General features: G+C 45.5%; 1 protein-coding gene across 1 annotated transcript in view; it reads right to left on the bottom strand.

Moving 5' to 3' along the window:
- KIF2A (kinesin family member 2A) overlaps window positions 1–23696 on the bottom strand; it is a 2798933-nt gene that overhangs the window by 46455 nt on the left and 2728782 nt on the right. The window contains exon 21 of the mRNA XM_044063819.1: window positions 13072–13207. Coding sequence (XP_043919754.1) covers window positions 13072–13207 — 136 coding nt within the window. The remainder of the gene's footprint in view (window positions 1–13071; window positions 13208–23696) is intronic.

The raw sequence follows: 23696 nt of genomic DNA, 5'->3' as shown, positions 1-23696 counted from the left end.
AAGTAACCTCTAGTAGGTTCATAGGTAAGCCCACGAGACCACTCCGGCACCTAGCCAGATTTACCAAATGGCCAAAGGTACTCTGGCTTAAGTGACTTGCTCAGAGTCGCATAGCAAGCAAACGGAGACTGAAGAAATTAATCCATGGAGTACATGAAGCAGCTCATTAACAGTTCATGTCTTAACTCTCTGTCCTAACGGCTATGCAGTCACACTTTAACATATTACCCTCAGGTAAACTTCCTTTCATTATTTGTAATTTCTTTCCCTACAACACGTTGACATTTTGTCATGATGGGAGACAGCATAACATTGTGTTCACACTAATGCATGCAATTTTAAGACTCCTAAGTGAAATGATTAAAAAGAAAGTCTTCATGGCAATTTCAGATGTTATGTTTCAGCAGCCTCAAAAGGCTTTAAGTTGGTATATTTGAATGCTAAATTCAGCTGACAGTCTGGTGGGTGCACTGGATAAGGAAGCCTGACACACAACACTCCATTACGAAAGCCCAAACAAATCTCTGGAAATAATGGCTAGCAGACCAAAACATTTATATGGAGCTATTTTTCCTCCACTGAAGTACTGTTGCCTTCTGGCTCATTCACCGATTTCTCCTCTAGAGGTTCCCATGCTTGGTGGTACCACAGTGTTACTCAGTGACTGGGAAGGAGTCTCCCTTCTGGTTAATAGGTTCACATGTACTTACTAGACTTTCAGTTCAGGTGACCATTGGTGGAACACAGCCCAATTTCCCAACTGCCCCAAAGCACTGAGTGATTGAATGACTTGCTCAAGGTTATACAATAAACAGATGAAGGCTGAGGGAATCAAAACCCTGGACCATAGAAAGCAACTTAACTCAAAGTACAGTTTTGTACCTACCATAAATGTAGATGTTAGAGTGGTTATGCTGCTGCAGCCATCACACTTGGGTTATCTGCCGTCAGGCGGTCCCCGCAGTCGGCCTGAATTCCAAAGCCTTGGTCCGGCGTCGGTTGTCGTCGCTTCTTCCCTGACGTCAGTGCGGCAGGGGTATAAGAGAGGCAGCCGACACCATTTTCTTCAGTTTTTCTTGCCCCAGATGTCAGGTGCCCCCAAACTAAGAAGGCAAAATAAGAAGCTTGCAAAACATACCTTAGTGCAAAACAGTGGTACTAGTTGTAAGCAAATACACCATATAGACATGCATCCCAAAGGTTGAAGTACATGGAGGTATAAGAGAAAGCCTTGTTAGAAAGAGGGGATGGATGGAGGGTAACCTGGACTGCAGCAGCATAACCACTCGAACATCTACATTTATGGTAGGTACAAAACTGTACTATGTTCAACGTGCTATGCTGCTGCAGTCATCACACTTGGGTAGAGTCCCAAAGCTATGGTTGGGTGGTAGGAGCTAAACTGGGTTAGGTGCAGCTAAGATGCCCTGCAGAACTGCAGTGGCAAACCCAGCTCTGGTTTTTGAGTACAGAGGAAGGTGGTAATGCTTGGTGAAGGTGTGTACTGAACTCCAGGTAGCTACCTCCAGAATGTCCTTTGTTGGGACTCCTCGGAGGAAGGCTGCTGAGGTTGCTGTAGCCCTGGTAGAGTGAGACCTAATACTAGCAGGCACTGCTTTCCCGTGGTGTGAGTAGCAAAAGCGGATGCAATGTGCTATCCATTTGGAGATGGTCTGCTTTAAAATAGCCTTTCCTTCTGAGCCTGGTGCATAGGATACAAGGAGTTGGTCAGATTTTCTGAAGGCCTTTGTCCTGTCCAAATAGTAACGTAGTTGTCTGTGAATGTCCAAAGAGTGAAGGAGTCTTTCTCCTGTATTCTGTGGGTTTGGATAAAAGGTGGGCAAGTGTATGGTCTGATTGAGAGCCACACTGGATACTACCTTTAGCATGAAAGAAGGGTTGGTGCTTAAAGATACTCTGTCCTGATGGAAAATTATGAAAGGTTCCACTGCCATAAGTGCCTGCAGTTCTGAGACTCTGCATGCTGAGGTGATAGCTAGCAGCAGGGCTGTCTTCCATGACAAGTATTGAAGCTCTGCTGAAAAGGCTGGTTCGAAAGGAGGGAGTGTTAATTTTTCCAGAACAAAATTTAGATCCCAAGTTGGAGTAGGTGGTTTTCTGGGGGGGTCTTATATTTTTTGCCCCTCTGAGAAACTGCCTTAGCAAAGGACGAGAGAAAATGGGAGGAACCGTATCATATTGAGCTGAAATGGCTGAAGCATGGATCTTTATGGATGAGAAGGAAAGGTCTTTATGTAGCAGCTCAGTTAGATATTGGAGTATGTGTGGAATATTTGGGATACCAGGATTTAGGCTTCTGGCCTGGTTCCATACACAAAATCTTTTCCATTTGTCCGAGTAAGTTTTTCTGGTGCTGGGCCTCCTGGCCTCCAAAATGACATTCTGGACGTCCTTTGAGAGAAGTGTTGTTTGATAATTTAAGGTACTTTCCATGCAGCTAGATTTAAGGTCCTTAGCTGACTGTGAAGTATCTGAGAGTTCTGTTGTGTTAACAGCTGAGGGAATTGAGGTAAGATCCATGGAGGGCTGTGAGACAAGTTTCGTAGTAGTGGGTACCAGTGTTGACGTGGCCAGTCCGGGGAAATAAGGATCATCTGTGGTCTCTCCGATCTGGTTTTCAGTAATACCTGGGAGAGTAGAGGCAGAGGTGGGAAGGCGTAGACTGACAATGCTGTCCAACTGAATGATAGGGCATCCACTTTCCAGGCCAGGGGATGGTAAGTCCTTGTGCAAAATTTTTGTAGCTGGCAGTTGTTGGTTGAGGCAAACAGATCTATGCCTGGCGGTCCCCACCTTTGAGTTATCATTGAGAATACTTGTGGGTGTAGTCTCCACTCGTGAGGGTCTGTCAAATTTCTGCTTAATTTGTCTGCCAAAATGTTTTCTTTTCCTGGCAGGAATTGTGCTTGTAGTTGAACTTGGTAAGTTAATGTTGTGACAAGTCCATTGCCTGTCTGCATAGTGGGTAGGAGTGCGTCCCTCCTTGTTTGTTTATGTACCACATAACTGTGGTGTTGTCCGTCCTTATTAGAAGTTGTCCTGGATGCAAAAGGTCCTTGAAGGCTGTTAGTGCATTTTTTACAGCTAGCATCTCCTTTTGATTGATGTGTAGCTGCCTTTGGTTTGCAGACCATTTGCCCTGTATGCATTGTCCTGCCATGTGTGCACCCCAGGCGTAGTCTGATGAATCTGTTGTCAAGGTTTGGTTTGGAGGAGGTGAGACAAAAGGAAGGCCCTTGTTTGCTTGGCATGCTTGAGTCAACCATAGAAACTCTTTTTGAAAGCAGGGAATGAGAGTTATACTTGCTTCGAGGCTGTGTCTGTGCTGGGACCATACACTTTTTAGGTACCACTGCAGTTTTCTCATATGTAGCCTTGCATATGCAATTAGTCGAATGCAGGATGCCATGTACCCCAATGCCTGCAGGTATTTCCTTGCAGTGAGCTGGGTAGAAATTGCCATGTTTTTGAAGTACTGAGCCAGTTGTTTTTGCTTGTCTGGCGTGAGGTAAGCCATCTGGGTCGTTGTATTGCACCCAGGAAAATTATTTCTTGTGAGGGTATTAGTTTTGACTTCTCTTTGTTCACTGTGTACCCTAGTCAACTTAGCAACTTTGTCACAAATGCCAGATGCTGTAGTAGGATGTTTTTGCTGTCCGCTTGGATCAGGCAGTCGTCCAGATATGGATAAATTTGTATTCCTCGCTGTCTGCAGTATGCAATTATTGATGCCAGGCATTTCGTGAATACTCTGGGCGCAGTGGATAAGCCAAAGGGCAATGCAGAGAATTGATAATGCGTTGTGCCTGCCAAAAATATGAGGTATCTTCTGCAATCTTGTCTGATAGGGACCATGCAGTTATGCCTCTTGGAGGTCCAACGTTACCAGCCAAGACTCCTTGCCCAACATGGGAAGAAGCTGCTGTAGTGTGAGCATTTTGAATTTGGGAATGTCCAGGTACATGTTTAGAATTGAAAGGTCTAAGATGGGTCTCCAGGCTTTGCCCTTTCTTGGTACTAGAAATAGTCTTGAGTAAAATCCTTGACCTTGCTCTTTTGCAGGTACCTTTTGAATTGCTTTCATGTTCATGAGAGCTGAAATTTGTTTTTGTGCCTCTGCCCATTGGTTTGTTGGCAGATTTGGCATGCCTCTCATCCGTGGTAAAGTGTGAAAATGAAATCTGTAGCCTCGGGTAATAATATCCAGAACCCATTTGTCCTTTGTTATGATGTGCCAGTTTTGTGGGAAAAGAGCCAGTTTTCCTCCTAGAGATGCTGCCTGGGCAAATATGCTTGGCAGGCGAAGAGGAAAGTCATTGAGTTTGTTTTCTGAAGGGTTGAGATCTGTCGTCCCCCCCTGTTTGAGTTGTTGTTTGCCATTGTCTAGGCCTGAAGGTACCCTGTGCCTGGCATCTGCCCCTAGGGCGTCTGTACCTGCCCCTTTGGTGTCTGTCTGAAGCAGGAAAGGACCAGTTTTTTGATGGCCAGTTTCTGCTGAAGCAAGGAGGTTGTACCTGTAAACAATCCTTAACTGTTTGCATTGATTTTGCCTTTTCTTCCATCTTCTTTAAAACTTCCTCTGTTTCGACACCAAATAACACATCCTTTTGCAGTGGAGCATCCAGTAACTTTGCTTTGACATGCTCTGGTAAGGTCTGCTCTTTTAGCCAAGCATGTCTACGTATTACAGACCCTGTGACTGCTGCTCTACATGAGGCCTCCAAAGAATCAAAACCACACTGCAAGGTATGCTTTCCCACTTGTTCTGCTGCATGCAACAAATCTTGCATCCCTTTGAAATCTAGTTGATCTGTTTGAGGGATCATTTTCTGTTTTAACTGAGTAAGCAAGCACTGCTGGTATTTAATCATGTGGAATTGGCAGTTTAATGCCCTCATGGCCAAAGTGGCAGAGGTATACACTCCCCCCCCCCCATCTTTCTAATGCCCTGGAATCTCTTTACGCAGATAGTGGATTCTTAGCAGTAGAGGCCTTAACCCCTTTGGGACCCTGGGAAATGGTTTCTGGGTCTGCAGCTGGGCTTTTATATAAAAACTTATGAGAGTCAGGGACACAGTAGCATCTGTCAGGTTTAGGTGGTGCTGGAGGTAAGGAATCTAGATTTAGACTGGATTCAGTGTAAACATCATCTAGAATGTCCAAAACAGGTGGAATGGTTAGGAGTCTATGCTGAGGCAAAAGAAGAAACTCACGGAGTCTTTTCTTGGAGTCAGAGTAATCTTGTCCTTCCCAGTGGAAATGCTCTCTCATGGTGTGCAGGGTTTCCCCAAAAGAGAAGTCCTCAGGGGGGGGGGGGGGAACAGAGGGAATAGACTCCTCAGCATCTGAGTCTTCATAGAGAGGGAAGGGGTAATCCTGTTCTTCAGAGTCTGCTGAGGAAATGGATTCCTGGTCAGAAGGAGGTAAATCTTCCTCCAGTCTAGGCCTTTTTTCAGGAGGGGGCTGGAACCTCTGATAAGGGTAATCAGGTCCTCCGCCATTTTGAGCATCTGTTTTTTAGGCATAGGGGCCTGCATGGGAGTCTGTGGACTCGGTTTCTTAACCTTTGGAAGTTCAGTGTATGACTTAACGGAAAGAGTCGTCGGTTTAAAAACGCCTTCTGAAACCAAAGGCCTGTCCACAGTCTCCAGGTCGCCGCCAAGGCTGGTATCTGCGGATTGAGGAAGAACCGGCTCCAGTGGCCCGGTAGATTCTGACTGAGAGGTAGTTGTATTTTCTAAATCTGTGGTAGTCAGGGGCTGCGTAGGTGCCTCACTGAGTACCGAAGATCCGGCGGCAAGCCTAACCGAGACCTCGGTTTCTGGTCTAGGCTGCCGGTCTTTGTCCTTGCGTTTTTTAAAAATAGCGGTAGTCGGAGGTTCTGATGACATAATGTAATTGAATTTTCTGCCAAAATAATGTCGGGCGGTATCAGCCCGGCGCTTAATAGTGCGTTTATTGAACCTAGCGCAAAACCGACAACCAGAAACGTCGTGGTCTGGGCCTAGGCAAGGAATACAATAAGAATGAAAATCATTATAAGGTATTTGTTTCCCACAAGGAATACAATTATTAACTTTGTCTGACATCGGTCTGAGGCAAGAAAAGTTTCCCCAACGGGGTACTTAGCTTTATAGAAGACTTCAGCTGAAATTCTGTTCGAAAATCTCAGGAGCTGGCCGACCGGCACTTGCGAACTGCTTCTGCTTCGGGCACCGCGCAGCAAGAAAGACTGGAGAAAATGGCGTCGGCTGCCACTTTTATACCCCTGCCGTACTGACGTCAGGGAAGAAGCAACGACAACAGACGCCGGACCAAGGCTTTGGAATTCAGGCCGACTGCAGGACCGCCTGACGGCAGATAACCCAAGTGTGATGACTGCAGCAGCATAGCACAATGAACATCCTTAATTCTCAGTGCCAACGGCCAGACTATAGTAGTTCCACTGGGGACTGAACCTAGGACCTACTGTGCATCAGGCAGATGTGACAACCATCCAAAGGTAGGCCTCCAACTCCCCACAGACAGGATTGTGAGGTTTTCTGTTATATATGTTCAAACTGGTTGGGGCCAATTGAGGAGCCGTCATACTGCAGCTCACACTGGGATTCTTCTTCTAAGCCCCATCTTCCTCTGACATACTGGGCCTACTTCACCTTGGGGTGGGTGGGGGGTGTACGCATGTGTACTGGTCATGTGAGGGGAACCAACCTCTCCTATGTTATGTGCCCCACTTTTCCCTACCCCCATGCCAAAGCAATGGCTCTGTTATCACAGCGTCAGTATTATCACAGTAATTCATGAAAAAGACAAAACCCCAGCATGCCCCCAAACACCTCCCCTTTAAACAGGTGAGCAGGCAATGCCTTGTCACCATTCCTCTTCCATCCTTTCCAACTTCAGCAGGTGTCAGAGATGCTAATTGAACTGGCAGGGGTCACCAGGGTTGCAACCAGGGCTATATCCCACTACATGAATGGAGCTGGCCAAAATAATTGCTAAGCGTTTTTACTAATAAAGACCAATTCCAATCGTAAAGATGATGAATTCAGCCTAATGTAGCCAGCAGGTAGCAGAAAGAAGAAAAGTACAGTTTTGTACCTACCATAAATGTAGATGTCCGATAGACATGCAACTGCAGTCATAACATGTGGGTTGTCCTGCCTCAGGCAGCCCTCGGTCGGCCGGATTCCAAAGTCTGGGTCGATGTCGGCTGATGTCGCATTTCTCTCCGACGTCAGAGCGGCTGGAGTACATAAGCATCAGCCGACGCCATTTTCTTCAGTGTTTCTTGCCCCAGATGCCAGGTGCCCTCCAAGGAAGGCTGTAATCAAATTGGAAGACAAAAACAGGATTCCAAACAAGTAAATGAGCAATAAAACAAATACACCATAACAGATATCCCCAGCTAAGAGTAACAGGGATAGGCGTGGACCCTAGGCATAGAGGGGTATGGAGGGGGGGGAAATCCGACTGCAGTTGCATGTCTATCGGACATCTACATTTATGGTAGGTACAAAACTGTACTATATCCTTCAAGAATGCAACTGCAGTCATAACATGTGGGTAGAATACCATAGCTTAGCTGGGGGAGGAAGTATGCTCTAGGAAAGAGATGGTGTGGCAATCAAACCCTGCAGGACTGCCGAAGCAAAGCCTGCTCTGGATCTGGAATATAGAGGGAGATTGTAGTGTTTGGAGAATGTATGCACGGAGCTTCATGTAGCAGCTTCTAGAATGTCCTTTGTAGGCACCCCTCTTAAGAATGCTGTAGAGGTGGCTGTAGCTCTGGTGGAATGTGGTCTGACATTGGCTGGAACAGTCTTTCCATGAAAGGAATAACAGAATCTGATGCAATGTCCAATCCATTTAGAAATAGTCTGTTTTGAAATTGCTTTTCCTTGGACTGCAGGGGCGTAAGCTACAAAAAGTTGTTCAGACTTCCTACTGGCCTTGGTTCTGTCCAGGTAGTATCAAAGTTGTCTGTGAATGTCCAAGGTATGCAAAAGTCTTTCCCACTTATTCTCAGGATTGGGGAAGAAAGCAGGCAGATGAATGGCTTGATTTAAAGAAACCCTAGATACCACCTTTGGCATAAAAGTAGGGTTGGTCCTTAATGAAACCCTGTCTCTGTGAAAAATAATAAAGGGTGGTATTGCCATTAGGGCCTGTAGCTCAAACCCTTCTTGCTGAGGTAATTGCCAACAGGAAAGCTGTCTTCCATGAGAGAAATTGCAAGTCAACTGAAGCTGCTGGCTCAAAAGGAGGTAGAGTCAGTTTTTCTAAGACAAAATTGAGGTCCCAGGCTGGCACTGGGGCCTTTCTTGGTGGCTTAATGTTCTTGATTCCCCTGAGGAATTGTCTTAGTAGGGGGTGAGAGAAAACAGGAGGATCAGTGTTGTATCTAGCTGAAATAGCAGATGCATGTATCTTTATGGAGGAATATGAGAGGCCGTTCTTTAACATGTCTGCCAAATATTCCAAGATGAGTGGGATGTTCAATAATGATGCATCATGTCCCTTGCTGGTATTCCAATTGCTGAATCTTTTCCATTTTGCTAAGTAAACTGGTGGATGGTCTTCGAGCCTCTGTTAGTATCCGCTGAACTTCCTTGGAGAGAGATAAGCTGAAGTTATTTATGGGATCTCCCAGGCTGTTAGCTGCAGTGTCTGAAGATTTGGATGCAGTGTTTCGAAATTGTGTTGAGTCAAAAGTAGGGGCCACTGGGGGAGGGCCCGCCTCCTGGTGTGACATATGCTCCGTAGTAGTGGGTACCAGTGTTGTCTTTGCCAATCCGGAGCTATTATGATTCCCTTGGGCTTCTCTGCTTTGATCTTTAGTAATACTGAGGTCATCAGTGGCAGAGGTGGGAATGTATAGATTGCTAGGGAGTTCCAGTTGAATGAGAGGGCATCTATTTTCCAAGCTTTTGGATGGTATGTCCTTGTGCAAAATTTTGGTAGAAGATGGTTGAGGTGAGAGGCAAATAGGTCCACTTCTGGCTTGCCCCATGTCGCAGTGAGTTGTCTGAAGGCCTTCAGATGTAACCTCCACTCGTGTGGATCTGTGAAATTCCTGCTTAGGCTGTCCGCCAACACATTGTCTTTTCCTGGAACAAACTGGGATTGTAACTGGATGTTTAGGCTCAGTGATTTCTCCCAAAGCTGCATTGTCAGTCTGCAAAGGGGGTAAGAGTGGGTGCCCCCCTGCTTGTTTATGTACCACATCACAGTGGTGTTGTCTGTCCGTATCATTAAATGGCCTTGCTGGAGTTGGTGTTGAAAAGCCTCAATGGCATGCATTACTGCCAGCATTTCCTTTTGGTTTATATGCAGATGTGTTTCCTTTGGAGACCATTGTCCTTGTATACACCTGCCTTCCATGTGCGCCCCCCCATCCAAGGTCTGAGGCGTCTGTAGTCATGGTCTGTGTTATCTGTGGTTTTTTTGAATGACATACCTGTGTTTTCCTGACTCACCGAGGCCCACCATAGGAATTCCTTTTGTAGGCATGGGATGAGTGGTATGATTGTCTCCAAGTTGTTGCTGTGTTGAGACCAAATGCTTTTTAGGTACCATTGAAGCTTTCTCATGTGTAGTTTTGCTAATGGGACCAGTAGAATGCAGGATGCCATGTAACCCAGGGCCTGTAGGAATCTCCTTGCAGTCATCTGGGTGAGTTTTGCTAAACCTTTGAAGTAATGAGTTAACTTCTCTTGCTTGTCTTCTGTCAGGTAAGCCATCTGAGAGGCTGTGTCTAGTTTGGCTCCTAAGAAGATTATTTGCTGGGATGGCTGCAGTCTTGACTTTTGGAAGTTGACTGTGTATCCCAGAGCTTGAAGCAATCGTATGACATAATCCAGGTTTTTTGTCAACATCAACTTGTCGTCCGCTTGTATGAGGCAGTCATCCAGGTACGGATAAATTTGAATACTCTGGAGCCTGCAATGAGCAATTACTGAAGCCAGGCATTTTGTAAATACTCTGGGCGCAGTAGATAAGCCAAATGGCAATGCTGAGAATTGATAATGCTCTGGCCCTGCAAGAAATCTGAGGTATCTTCTGCAGCTGTGTCTGATAGGGACATGCAGGTATGCTTCCTTGAGGTCCAGAGTAATCAGCCACGACACCTTGCCCAGCATGGGAAGGAGTTGCTGTAGGGTCAGCATTTTGAACTTTGGTACTATGAGAAAGGTGTTTAATGCGGACAAGTCCAGTATTGGTCTCCATTGAGATTCTTTTCTTGGAACAAGGAACAGTCTTGAGTAAAACCCCTGGTCTTGTTCTTGTTGTGGAACTCTTTCTATTGCTTTCATTCGAGTCAGCAGAGTGATTTGCTTGATAGCCTCTGCCCTCTGATTTTGTGGTAGGTTTGGCATGCCTTGTTTTCTTGGTAAGGTATGAAAATGAAACCTGTACCCTCGGTGTATAATGTCCAAAATCCATTTGTCCTTTGTCAGTCTGTGCCAGTTTTCTGCAAATAGAGATAATTTCCCGCCCAAGGGAGCTTCTAGTTGTTCCCTGGTGGGCGGTAGTAGAGGAAAGTCATTGAGTTTGTGATTGCTAGGCAGGTGAACCCCTGCGTCACTTCTTTGGTTTCCTGGCTGCCATTGTCGTCCCCTGTAAGGGCCTCTGTATTGGCCTCTTCCTCGGCCACGTCTGTTCTTACCCCTTTGAAACTTTTCTGGATTAGGAAAGGACCAGTTTTTTGAAGGCCAATTCCTACTGAATCTGAGGGGTTGAACCTGGAGGAAATCTTTCACAGTCTGAACTGATTTTGCTTTTTCTTCGATGGTCTTTAACACATCCTTAGCATTTGCACCAAAAAGCTTGTTCTTTTCCAAAGGTGCATCCAGAAGTTTTGCTTTTACATGATCTGGTAGAGGTTGATCTTTTAACCAAGCATGTCTATGAATCACTGCCCCTGTCATAGCTGCCCTACATGAAGCTTCTAGTGCATCATATCCACACTGCAGGAAGTGATTGCTTACTTGCTGAGTGTTATGTACAGCTTCCTGCAAAGTCTTCCTGTCTAAAGGATCAGGAGAAGCTAATGTTGTTTGTAAATCTTCTAAGAGATAATCCTGATATTGTAACATATGAAAAAGGCAATTTAAAGCTCTCATAGATAAAGTAGTGGATGTGTAAACCTTTTTGCCCCATCTCTCTAATGACCTCGCTTCCCTGTTGGAGGGCAAAGGATTTTTTGAGGTGGAGGCTGAAACTCCTTTAGGCCCCTGTGAAATAGTTTCCAAATCAGCAGTATGGGCCCTGAATAAATGGGAATGAGTTTCTGGGACCCTGTAATACCTGTCTGGCTTGGCTGGAGCAGGAGGAAGAGAATCAGGGTAGCACTAGAGTCAGAATACAAATCATCCAGAACATCAAGTACAGGAGGAATAGCTAAGGGCCTGTGCTGAGGCTTCTTAAGGAAAGTCCTAAGGCGTTTCCTAGAATCAGAATATTCCTGACCTTGCCACTTGAAATGTTCCCTCATGGTGTGCAGAACTTCCCCAAAAGAAATATCCTCAGGAGGGGAGGCCGAGGGGATGGAATCTTGTGCATCCGAGTCCTCATAGGTCTGGAAGAGCTCTTCCTGGCTATCAGAGTGGACAGAGCCCTCAGAGTCTTCATCTGAAGGAATAGGGTCAGAGGGTTCAACCCGGGGCCTTTTATCAGGAGGAGGCTGGGATGCTCTCTCAGGATGGGCCTGTGAACCTCTAATCATGGAAATTAATTCAGCAGCCATGGACATAATTTGTGTCTCCGGAGTCGGCTGAGGTAAGGATTTAGAAGTAATATGCTTTGTTTTGCTGGCTGCCTTAGCCCTAGTGTAGGCCTTAATAGACATGGCCATAGGAGGCCTGGCAGCTCCACGTGCAGGAGTGACCTTGTCTACAGCAATGGTCTCGGGCATTTCCTCGGTTTCGGTATCCGGAGGAAAATCTATAACTGGCGTTGGAGTAATGTCTGGAATCGGAGTCGTCGGTAATGCGTTGTCTTCGGTCCAGAGCGGTGGAGAGACCGTCTCAGAGGGAACCGGAGCACTCGCGCTAGTTTTTGGCGTGGAGTAGGAGGTAGACGCGGGCCGAGGATGTCGGTCCCAGTCTTTTCGCTTTTTGGGAGTTTGTGATGTCGGAAGATCCGACGGCATGGTGTAAGCAAATTTATCGCCGGAAAAATCTTCAGCGAACTCCGCCCGGCGCCTGAGAGTGTGCTTGTTGAAGCGAGCACAGGCTACACAGGCTGAGACGTCGTGGTCTGGGCCCAGGCAAGGGAGGCAGTAAGAGTGGAAATCCTTATGAGGTATTTGTTTACCACAAAAAAGACAATTGTTAACTTTTTCAGTAATTTCTGACATCAGCTGAGGCAAGAAAAGGTCCCCAACGGGGTACTTAGCTTTTTTTGATGACTTCGGTATCGTAGAATACAGGAGCTGACCAACCGGCACTTGCGAACTGCTTCTGCTTCGGGCACCGCACGGCAAGAAAGACTGAAGAAAATGGCGTTGGCTGATGCTTATGTACTCCAGCCGCTCTGACGTTGGAGAGAAATGCGACATCAGCCGACGTCGGACCCAGACTTTGGAATCCGGCCGACCGAGGGCTGCCTGAGGCAGGACAACCCACATGTTATGACTGCAGTTGCATTCTTGAAGGACATCACTGCAGAAACTTATGCTGGGCCCAAAATTAAATGCAATATAACTTTAACACAGGAGACCTGACTTCCTTCACAGCATTTGTGATAGCTGAGGAAAGTGCCCCTATGTAGAATCAACCACAAGTTCTTCACGCATACAGGAGAGTCTGGAGATTAGGATGCAATACTGATCTTTGCTGCTAAGTCGGCAATGCTTTGCGCAGAAGAAGCAGGACTGGTGGGAAGCATGACTGCTACAGAAGCACCAAGTATCACGGTTGTCTGGACTACTAGGATGCAATCAGAAGGGAAGAAGGAATTCTGAAAATGAATATAATGAAAGAAAGACCAAAATAGCATGAAATGCAAAAATATTTCTATGTATATATTTCTAAATTTTAGACCTACCTCTCAACTCGGTTAAAATTTCAATCCTTTGATCCAGAATTGCTTCTAGTTGTGTAGCATAGGAATCCGCATCATAATCAACTTCTTCTGTCATTTCTAGTAGTGCCTTTTCTTCTTCTAGCCACCGGATAGATTCCTAATAACAATAAAATCAACAGCTTTAAAAGAGCTTTCCATTGTTTAGCATCCCTGAATGCTTGCACAATCAGACCCGTGTTGCAAAATAAATAAATAAATAAAATAAAATGCAGCAGAAACAAGAATAAAAAAGAAATAATGTTAACTTGTTTCATATTCTTTAACAAGAAAAAAAAAAAATAAAGCATAACCGCATAAAAGCAAGACAGGCATATAAAAAAAGAAGTTATGTACTCACCATAATGTTCCATCTGTGTTGTCGATTTTCATTTATCCTTCACCTTTGGGTTACGGTATCCTCGGAACCGACTTGGCTGTTACATAACTTGTGCCAGCCAAAACCTCTCAAGCTAAGACTTTACCCACAATGCCCCTCTCCAGATTACCTCAGATTGAGTTTGCAGGTACACAGCAAGACAAATATATTTGTAAAGAGGCCATGTCCAAGATTAAACCTGATAAAGTTACCAGGACAAGAGTCAGATCCTCCAGAAAGCCCCCAGGAGGAGGAAGGAGGATGGGGTGTAAAGGATAAATGAAGACTGACAACACAGATGGAACGTTATGGTGAGTACATAACTTCTTTATCTGATGTTGTCAATCTTCATTTAACCTTTTTCTTTGGGACAGAGTCCCCAGCTACTTTAGGAAAGTACAGTTTTGTACCTACCATAAATGTAGATGTCCGAGAGGTATGCATCTGCAGTCCTAACATATGGGTTGTCCTGCCTCAGGCAGCCCTTCGGTCGGCCGGATTCCAAAGTCTGGGTCTGGCCTCGGCTGATGTCGCACTTCACCCGACGTCATAGCTGCTGTCAATTGGGTATAAAGGCATCAGCCGACGCCATTTTCCTCAGTGTTTCTTGCCCCAGATGCCAGGTGCCCTCTAGGAAGGCTAAATTTGGATAAATGCAAATGATTCCAAACAGTAGAGAGCAAACAAAAATAAACAAGTATATACATATATACAAACAAATACACCATAATAGATTCCCCCAGCTAGCTTAAAGATGGGCAATTACCCTAGGAGTACCACAGAGGGGAAGGAGGGTGGGTAATCCTGACTGCAGATGCATACCTCTCAGACATCTACATTTATGGTAGGTACAAAACTGTATTATGTCCTTCAAGGATGCATCTGCAGTCCTAACATATGGGTAGAATACCATAGCCAAACTGGGGGAGGAGGCACTAATATGATTATGGTGTAGTTAAGATCCCTTGCAAAACAGCAGTTGCAAAACCTGCCCGGGATCTGGAGTATAAAGGTAGATTATAATGCTTGGCAAATGTATGCACGGAGCTCCAAGTAGCAGCCTCTAAAATGTCTTTGGTAGCCACTCCTCGTAAGAAAGCTGTAGTAGTGGCTGTAGCCCTTGTGGAGTGAGGTCTGATGTTTTCTGGAGTTGTCTTTCCATGAAAAGAGTAACAAAATCCAATGCAATTTCCTATCCATTTTGAGATTGTCTGTTTTGAAATTGCTTTTCCTTCCATTCCTGTTGCATATGCTACCAGAAGCTGGTCAGTTTTTCTATTGTTCTTGGTTCTGTCCAGATAGTAGCGCAATTGCCTGTGCACATCCAAGGTATGTAGTAGTCTTTCCCCCTGTTCTGTGGGTTGGGGAAGAATGTTGGTAGGTGGATTGCTTGGTTCAATGATACCCTGGAGACCACCTTTGGCATAAAAGTAGGGTTAGTTCTCAAGGACACTCTATCCTGATGGAAGATAAGGAAGGGCTGTACTGCCATTAAAGCCTGTAATTCAGAAACCCTTCTTGCTGAAGTGATTGCAAGCAGGAAAGCAGTTTTCCAAGATAAGAACTGTAATTCTGCTGTTGCTGCTGGTTCAAAAGGGGGAAGTGTTAACTTCTCCAGCACAAAGTTAAGATCCCATGTAGGCAAAGGTGGCTTCCTTGGAGGCTTTACATTTTTAATTCCTCTCAGAAACTGCCTGAGTAGAGGATGAGAGAAGACTGGAGGATCCATGTTGTATTCTGCTGAAATTGCTGATGCATGAATCTTAATGGAGGAGTAAGACAGGCCATTGTGGAAAAGTTCTGCTAAATATTCCATGATGTTAGCTATGTTTGCTAATGATACATCTTCTCCTTTTGCTGTACTCCAAATGAGGTATCTTTTCCATTTGGCTGAATAAGTTTTCCTTGTGGAGGGTCTGCGAGCCTCCAGGATAATGTCTTTAACCCTCTGAGATAAAACTGGGTTATTTTGTTTTATGTAATATTCCAAGCAGCTAGCTGCAGAGTTTTCAAGTTTGGATGTAGGATCTTGAAGTTGTTCTGTGTTAGCAGTAAAGGAACTAGAGGCAGAGGCCATGCGTGTGCCCGAGACATACTCCTCAGTAGCGGGTACCAATGCTGCCTCGGCCAGTCTGGAGCTATCAGGATGATCCTTGGGTGATCTTCTTTGATCTTCAGTAACACTTTGTGCATCAAAGGAAGAGGTGGGAATGCATATGCTGTCAGGTTTTCCCAACTGAAGGATAGAGAGTCCACCTTCCAAACAAGAGGGTGGTATGTCCTTGTGCAGAATTTCCTCAATTGGTGGTTGTGTGGGGATGCGAACAGGTCTATTTCTGGTAGCCCCATTTCTGTGTTATAGATTTGAAGATGTTTGGATGCAGCATCCATTCGTGGGCATCCGTGGTAGTTCTGCTTAAGGTGTCTGCTAGTATATTTTCTTTTCCTGGCACAAATATGGCCTGGAGCTGAATGTTGAGTTTCAGGGCCACATTCCACAGGTCCATTGCCATCCGGCATAGAGGATATGAGTGTGTGCCTCCCTGTTTGTTGATATACCACATGACTGTGGTGTTGTCCGTCCTTATCAGCAAATGACCCTGTTGAAGAAACGGTCTGAATGTCTGAATTGCCTGCTTCACTGCCAGCATCTCCTTTTGATTTATGTGTAGATTCAGCTGGTCTTGTGTCCATAGGCCTTGTATACACTTGTCCACCATGTGTGCCCCCCATCCGAGGTCTGAGGCGTCCGTGGCGACAGTCTGGCTTGGGTGAGGCTTGTGGAAAGGCAGCCCTCTGTTCAACTGACAGGCCTGAGCCCACCACATGAATTCTTGCTTCAGGCATGGAATTATTGGAATTTGGGTTTCTAGGCTGTGCTTGTGCTGAGACCATAAATTCCTTAGGTACCATTGCAACTTCCTCATATGTAGTCTGGCATGTGGAATCAATATTATGCAGGATGCCATGTAACCCAGGGCTTGCAGGACTTTTCTTGCTGAAAGCTGGTTCTGCGTTGTTAATGCCATGAAATAGAGTGGTAGTTGCTTTTGCTTTTCTGCTGTGAGAAATGCCATTTGATTTGATGTGTCCAGTTCTGCACCCAAGAATGTTATCCTTTGGGATGGTACCAGCCTTGATTTTTTTATGTTGACTGTGTATCCCAGGGCTTGCAGTAGGTGAATAACCTTTTCCAAATCTTTTGTTAATTTGATCTTGTTGTCCGCTTGTATCAAGCAGTCGTCCAGGTATGGATAAATTTGAATTCCCTGAAGCCTGCAATGAGCAATTACTGATGCCAGGCATTTCGTGAATACTCTGGGTGCAGTAGATAAGCCAAAGGGCAATGCTGAGAATTGATAATGGTCTGATTCTGCAAGAAATCTGAGGTATCTTCTGCAATCTGGTCGTATAGGGACGTGCAGGTATGCCTCCTTGAGATCTAGAGTCACCAGCCAAGACTCCTTGCCCAGCATGGGAAGAAGTTGCTGTAGGGTCAGCATTTTGAATTTTGGAACAATGAGATATGTGTTCAGAGCGGACAGGTCGAGAATAGGCCTCCATTGGTTTTCTTTTCTTGGTACCAGGAAAAGTCTGGAGTAAAATCCTTGTCCTTGTTCCATAGACGGTACTTTTTCTATAGCTCTCATCCTTAGTAAGTGGTTGATTTGTCCTAGAGCGTTTTCTTTTTGGTTTGGTGGTAGGTTTGGCATTCCTCTCTTTCTTGGTAGAGTATGGAAGTGGAACCTGTAGCCTTTGTCTATTGTCTGTAAAATCCATTTGTCTCCTGTAATGCAATGCCAGTTTACTGAAAAATAAGGCTAGCTTTACGCCTAAGGGTGCTTCCAGTTGTTCCCTGGTAGGCGGTATCAGAGCCAAGTGATTGTGACTGTCCTGTGGTAGTGGTAGTAGGTGGATCTGTGGCAGTACTTCTTTGGTTGTTAGGCTGCCACTGACGTCCCCTGTAGGCACCTCTGGATTGACCTCTTCCTCTTGAGCGCCTATTTCTGCCTCTCTGTGTTCTGGAGGTGTCTGGAAAGGACCAATTCTTCGAGGGCCAATTTCTACTAAACCTCGGAGGCTGGACCTGTAAGAAATCCTTGACTGTTTGGACAGATTTTGCTTTTTCTTCCACCTTCTTTAACACTTGCTGTGCAGGGGAGCCAAACAAACTTTGTTTCTCCATGGGAGCATCTAGGAGCTTGGACTTCACATGGTCTGGTAATGATTGCTCTTTTAACCATGCATGCCTTCTGATCACTGTGCCAGTCATAGCTGATCTAAAGGAAGCCTCCAGTGCATCATAGCCGCATTTTAAGGAATGGTTACTGACCTGCTGAGTATTATGTACCAAATCCTGAAGGGACTTACGGTCTATAGGTTCAGGAGAAGACAGTTTTTTATTTAGCTGATCTAACAAAAATTCATGATACTGAATCATGTGGAATTGACAGTTTAAGGCCCTAGCCGAAAGCGTAGCAGAAGTATAAACTTTTTTACCCCATCTCTCTAATGCTCTAGATTCTCTTTCAGAGGGAGGGTTTTTGGCAGAGGCAGCTGCTACAGCTTTGGGGCCCTGTGAAATAGTTTCAGGATCTGCAATAGGAGCCTTATACAAGTGAAAGTGTGTGTCCGGGACCCTGTAGTATCTGTCGGGCTTAGCAGGGGCCGGGGGAAGAGAGTCAGGGGCAGTACAAGCATCATTAAATGCATCATCTACAACTGTTAGTACTGGAGGAATGGCTAAAGGCCTATGCTGTGGTAAATGTAAAAAGGTCCTAAGCAGTTTCCTTGAATCTGAAAAATCCTGGCCCTGCCATTGAAATTGTTCTCTCATAGCATGCAAGGTTTCCCCAAAAGAAAATTCCTCAGGAGGAGAGGCAGAAGGAATGGAATCTTCTGCATCAGAGTCCTCATATGGAGAATAAGGGCCTTCTGGAGGATTTGAATTTTCTGAATCATCCAAGGAATAATCTGTTGAAACTGGCTCAGGGGGCTCTGCTCTAGGCCTCTTCTCTGGAGGGGGATGAGAGGCCCTGTCAGGGTGAGGTTGGGATCCCCTGATCAAAGAAATTAGATCCTCTGCCAGGCTGAGCATTTGTGAACTAGAGGTAGGCCTGTGTGAGGGGGTTTTAGTAGGCAAGGCCTTAGAAGATTTAGCTGCTTTAGCCCTAGAAAAAGCCTTGATAGACATAGATGCAGGGGGCCTAGCAGCTCCACGTGCAGGAGTAGATATGTCTAAAGGAATAGTATCTGATAAATCCTGAGAACCTGCAACTGCAGGTGGAATTTCAGTAGCAGATTCAGCCATGCTGAGTGAGGCCTCGGCTGTAGGAGGCATGCTTTCGGCCGAAGGAAGAACCGTGGACTCGGTTTCAGCCGAAACCGAGACACTCGCGGTTGGCTTAACCGTGGTTTCGGCCGAAACCGCGGACCGCGAGTGTCGGTCCTTTTCCTTACGTTTTTTAGCTAATTGTGAAGTCGGAGTCTCTGACGGCATGTTGTAAGCAAAAGTGGGGCCGAAAAACTCCTCTGCAAATTCCGACCGACGCCTAAGTGTCCGTCGGTTGAAGGAAGCACAGGCTAGGTAAGCTGCTACGTCGTGGTCTGGGCCTAAGCAAGGAAGGCAGTAAGAGTGGAAATCCTTATGAGGTATTTGTTTCCCACAAGTTAAACAGTTATTTACTTTTTCTGACATCGGCTGAGGCAAGAAAGAGTCCCCAACGGGGTACTTAGCTTTTTAGAAGTCTTCGGTAGTAGTAATCTCTGGTTCTGACCGACCGGCACTTGCGAACAGCTTCTGCTTCGGGCACCGCGCGGCAAGAAAGACTGAGGAAAATGGCGTCGGCTGATGCCTTTATACCCAATTGACAGCAGCTATGACGTCGGGTGAAGTGCGACATCAGCTGAGGCCAGACCCAGACTTTGGAATCCGGCCGACCGAAGGGCTGCCTGAGGCAGGACAACCCATATGTTAGGACTGCAGATGCATCCTTGAAGGACATCTGGGTTGCCTTATGGAAGGATATTCCGGAGAACCATAGAGCCAAAAGATGCTCTTCCCCTTGAGACCATATCCAATTTGTAGAGAGTAATAAAGGTATCATGTCCACAACATTAGGGATAGCTAAAGGCCTGTGTTGAGGGAGGAGTAAGAATTCCGTAAGCCTCTTTTTGGAGTCAGAGTAATCCTGGCTTTCCCAGCACAAATGCTCCCTAAGAGTGTGCAAGGTTTCACCAAAAGAAAATTCTTCTTGGGGGGAAGCAGAGGGAATGGAATCCTCTGTATCAGAATCCTCAAAGGTAGATAAGGGCAAATCCTGGTAATCAGAAGAAACAGAAATTTCAGAATCCTGATCAGAAGAATCAGAAGGAAAATCAGTTCTAGGTCTCAGAGGGGGAAGGATGGCATTCCCCTAATTAAAGTAATAAGGTCTTCAGCCATTCTAAGCATTTGTTTTTTAGGCATGTGGGCCTGACCATGCAGCTTGGACGTTGGTTTTCTAGGCATGGGTCGAGTTTTAGGCCTTGATGAAGAAGATAGCGTCAGTTTAAAATACAAATCTGTAGGCCTAAATACACCCTCAGAAGCCGGTGCCTGCACAGCAGCTCTGGAACCATCCAAGGTAGAGACATCTGCAGGTTCCATAGTCGAAGTAGCATCTCGCGGCATACCGGACTCCGAATTGGTCTCAGTAGAGGCCTGCAAATCTGAAGTAGTGGGCTATCAGGGGCTACAAAAGCACCTCACTGAGTACCGGGCGAACTGGCAACTAGCTTAATGGAAGCATCATCGGCAGTTTTGGACCTATGCGGTCTGTCTCTGTCTTTATCCTTACGCTTTTTCAGAATATTGGTAGTTGGATGGCTTACTGAAGCCATTTCTGGATAGTTATACCGAGTACCAAAATAATTTGCTGCAAAAACAGACCAACGACGAATAGTTCGGGGGTTGAACAAGGCACAAAATCGACAGTGAGGGACATCGTGGTCGGGGCCTATGCAAGGAATGCAGTACGAATGAAAATCTTTATGAGGTATTTGCTTTCCACAGGTAATACAATCGTTAACTTTTACTGACATCGGATAAGAGCAAGAAAAGGACTTCCCAGCAGGGCACTTAGCTTTTTTGAAGACTTCGGTTCTGAAACTCGAAAACGAAAATTTCAGGAGTCGGCCGATCGGCACTTGTGAACTGCTTCTGCTTCAGGCACCGCGCGGCAAGAAACACTGATGTAATGGTGTCGGCTACATGTTTTATACCCCTGACGTCATGGAAGAAGAGACAGCATCCGACGCAGGAATCTGAAGCATGAAGAACATCAGCTCTGGTGGAATGGGCTTTGATAGATTAACTCAATTTTTTTCTATGAAAGGAATAGAAAAAGGCAATAGCCTTAAAAATCCAAGAGGCAACAGCTTTGACACGGCCTTGTCTGGGGCCCTAGGATGAAAAGATACAAATAGTTGATCAGACTGTCTGAAGGATTTGGTCTTGTCTAAGTAGAACCTCAGTTGCCTATGAACATCCAAGGAATGCAAGGTCCTTTATGAGGAGTTCTGTGGTTGAGGGTAAAAGACAGGCAAATTAATGTTCTGGCTTAAGAATATCTCATTAACTACTTTTGGCATGAAGGAAGGGTTAGTCCTTAGAGAAACCTTATCCTTATGGAAAAGGAGGTAGAAAGGTGAAGCCGTAAGGGTTTGGATCTCGGAGACCCTCCTGGCAGAAGTGAGAGCCACTAACAAGACAACTGTTTTCCAAGTACAGTATTTGAGACAGGAAGAATGGTCTGGCTCAAAGGGAGCCAATGTAAGTTTTTCCAGCACAAAGTTAAAGTCCCAAGGTGGGGAAAAAGGCTTACGAGAAGGCCTACTATGAAGGACCCCTTTCAGAAACAGCTTGACATCTAACTGGAAGTCAGAGGTGGAGTCAAGGGAAGGCAAGTATAATAAATGGAAGAGAGATGCACTTTTACTGAAAAATAAATCAACCCTAAATGCAGTAACTCACACAGGTAGGAAAGGACCAGTGGAACAGAAGCTTGAGCTGGGTCCTGTTTACTCTTATGGCACCAACTGTAGAATCTTTTCTATTTAAATAAACAGCTTCTCCTAGTACTTGGTTTTCTGGCCTCCTGCAGAACACTGAGTACGTCTTCTGAATATAGGTGCCTAAAGCGGATCAGGACTCTATCACCTACACTTTCAGATTGAGAAGGTGGGGATGAATAAGGGACCCCTTGTCTTGAAGCCGTGAGGTAACCTGTGGTGATTGCCCTGGCCTGGATGGAAAAGTAGGGGAAACCAATACCGTCTTGGCCAGAAGGGAGTAAACCAACAGGATTTTTGGTTTGTCCTTCTGTATTTTCAGGAGGACTTTGTGAATCAAAGGAAATGGGGGGAAGGCATAAAGGAACATTCCCTCCCATGAAAAGGAGAAGGAATCCACTTTCCAGGCTTGTGGATGGGGAAGCCTTGGGCAAATGAGGGGCATCTGTCTGTTCTGGGAGGAGGAAAACAGATCTACCTGAGGAATACCCCACCTGTGGACTAGATCCAAAAACACTTCCCTGTGAAGCATCCATTCGTGGGAGGGTGTTAACATCCTGCACAGGGTGCCTACCATCACATTGTCTTCTCATGAGATGTAAACTGCCTGCAAATGAACCTGTAATGCTGTTGACAGGGACCAGATTTGAATTGCAAGACTGCAAAGAGGGTAAGATTTTGTTCTTCCCTGTTTATGTACCACAGGACTGTCATGTCGTCTGTGATGACCTACAATGTGTCTGGCAGAAGGATCTCTTGAAAGGCTTGTATTGCCAAGAAAAGGACCCTTAACGCTTTTAGATCGATGTGGTTCTTTCTTTCTTGAATGGACCACAACCCCTGCACTTTGTGCTGGATGTTAGTACGGTGAAGGATAGCCTCCCAACCTAGATCTGATGCATCTGTGTAAAGATGCTGTTTTGGTGGCAGAATCTGCAAGTGCACCCCTTGATTGAGGGTGACAGTCGAGATCCACTAGGTGAGTTCCCTTTTTAAGCAGGGGAGGAGAGTAAGATTTGTTTCCAAGGTATGAAAGTATTGGTTCCAAGAATTTTTCAATACCGATTGACACTTCCTCATGTGCATCCTGGCTAGAGGGATCATGGGGATCAAGGAAGCCATAAATCTCAGAATTCTCAAATTCTCTGGCTGAGATGGTTGCTAGTGGGAGGAAGGATTGGAAAAATTGGGTAAGAAATTCAACTTTCTGGGCAGGGACAAAGACTTGACATCAAGTCTGTACTTATCCTCCAACAAAAAAGCAAATACACCAAAAAGCTTTTAAGCATAGTAAAGGTGTGATTTCTTTTCATTTATGGTGTACCCCAGACAAGTCAGCACCCCTTTGAAAAAGGCCAGATGATTCAAAAGTATGTCCTGGCTTTCTGCCTGAATTAGACAATCGTCCAGGTATGGGTATATTTGAATATTTCTTTGCCTGCAAAATGCAATGACTGGAGCTAGGCACTATGTGAATACCCTGGGTGCAGTAGATAAGCCAAAAGGCAGTGCAGAGAACTTATAGTGCATGTAGCCTGCTTTGAAGCGTAGGTATCTTCTGCAAGATTCCCTGATAGGGATGTGCAGGTATGCTTCTTTTAAATCTAGTGTTGCCAACCAGGCATCTTTGCCTAGCATAGGAATCAACTGGTGATGAGTCAGCATCTTGAATTTTGGAATCGCCAAAAAGATATTTCGAGTAGAAAGGTCCAGTATACGACACCATGAATTGTCTTTTCTGGGTACCAGGAAAAGTCTCGAATAGAAACCTTGTCCCTTTTCCTCTTCTGGTATCAACTGAATAGCCCACATGCTTAAAAGTACTTGCTTTTGGGCCTCTGCCCACTGATTTGGGCGTAGATTTGGCCAACCGCTTGGTGTTGGTAATGTGTGGAAGTGAAATCTGTATCCTTGGGACATTATATTTAAAACCCACTTGTCCTGGGTAATGAGTTCCCAGTTTTTGGCCTGCAGACCAACTTTTCCGCCTAAAGGAGCATTCAGTTGAGAAATGCTTGGAATTTTTAAAAGCAAGTCATTGAGACAGTTTTCTATAGGGGGGAGTCTAACTACTCCCAGATTTGGATGCGGAAGCCCCCCCACTGCTTAGTCTTGTGCGTACCCTGGGACTGAAACCTGGGGTTTCTGCTATGTCTGGGTTTGGATTGAGAAGACCTGG

Source organism: Protopterus annectens, chromosome 2.part2 (genome assembly GCF_019279795.1).
Source record: "Protopterus annectens isolate FY-2018-M chromosome 2.part2, PAN1.0, whole genome shotgun sequence".
In the NCBI taxonomy this organism is placed as follows: domain Eukaryota; kingdom Metazoa; phylum Chordata; order Ceratodontiformes; family Protopteridae; genus Protopterus; species Protopterus annectens.
The sequence above is the reverse complement of the archived record's forward strand: the minus strand, read 5'-3'. Positions and strand labels throughout refer to the sequence as shown.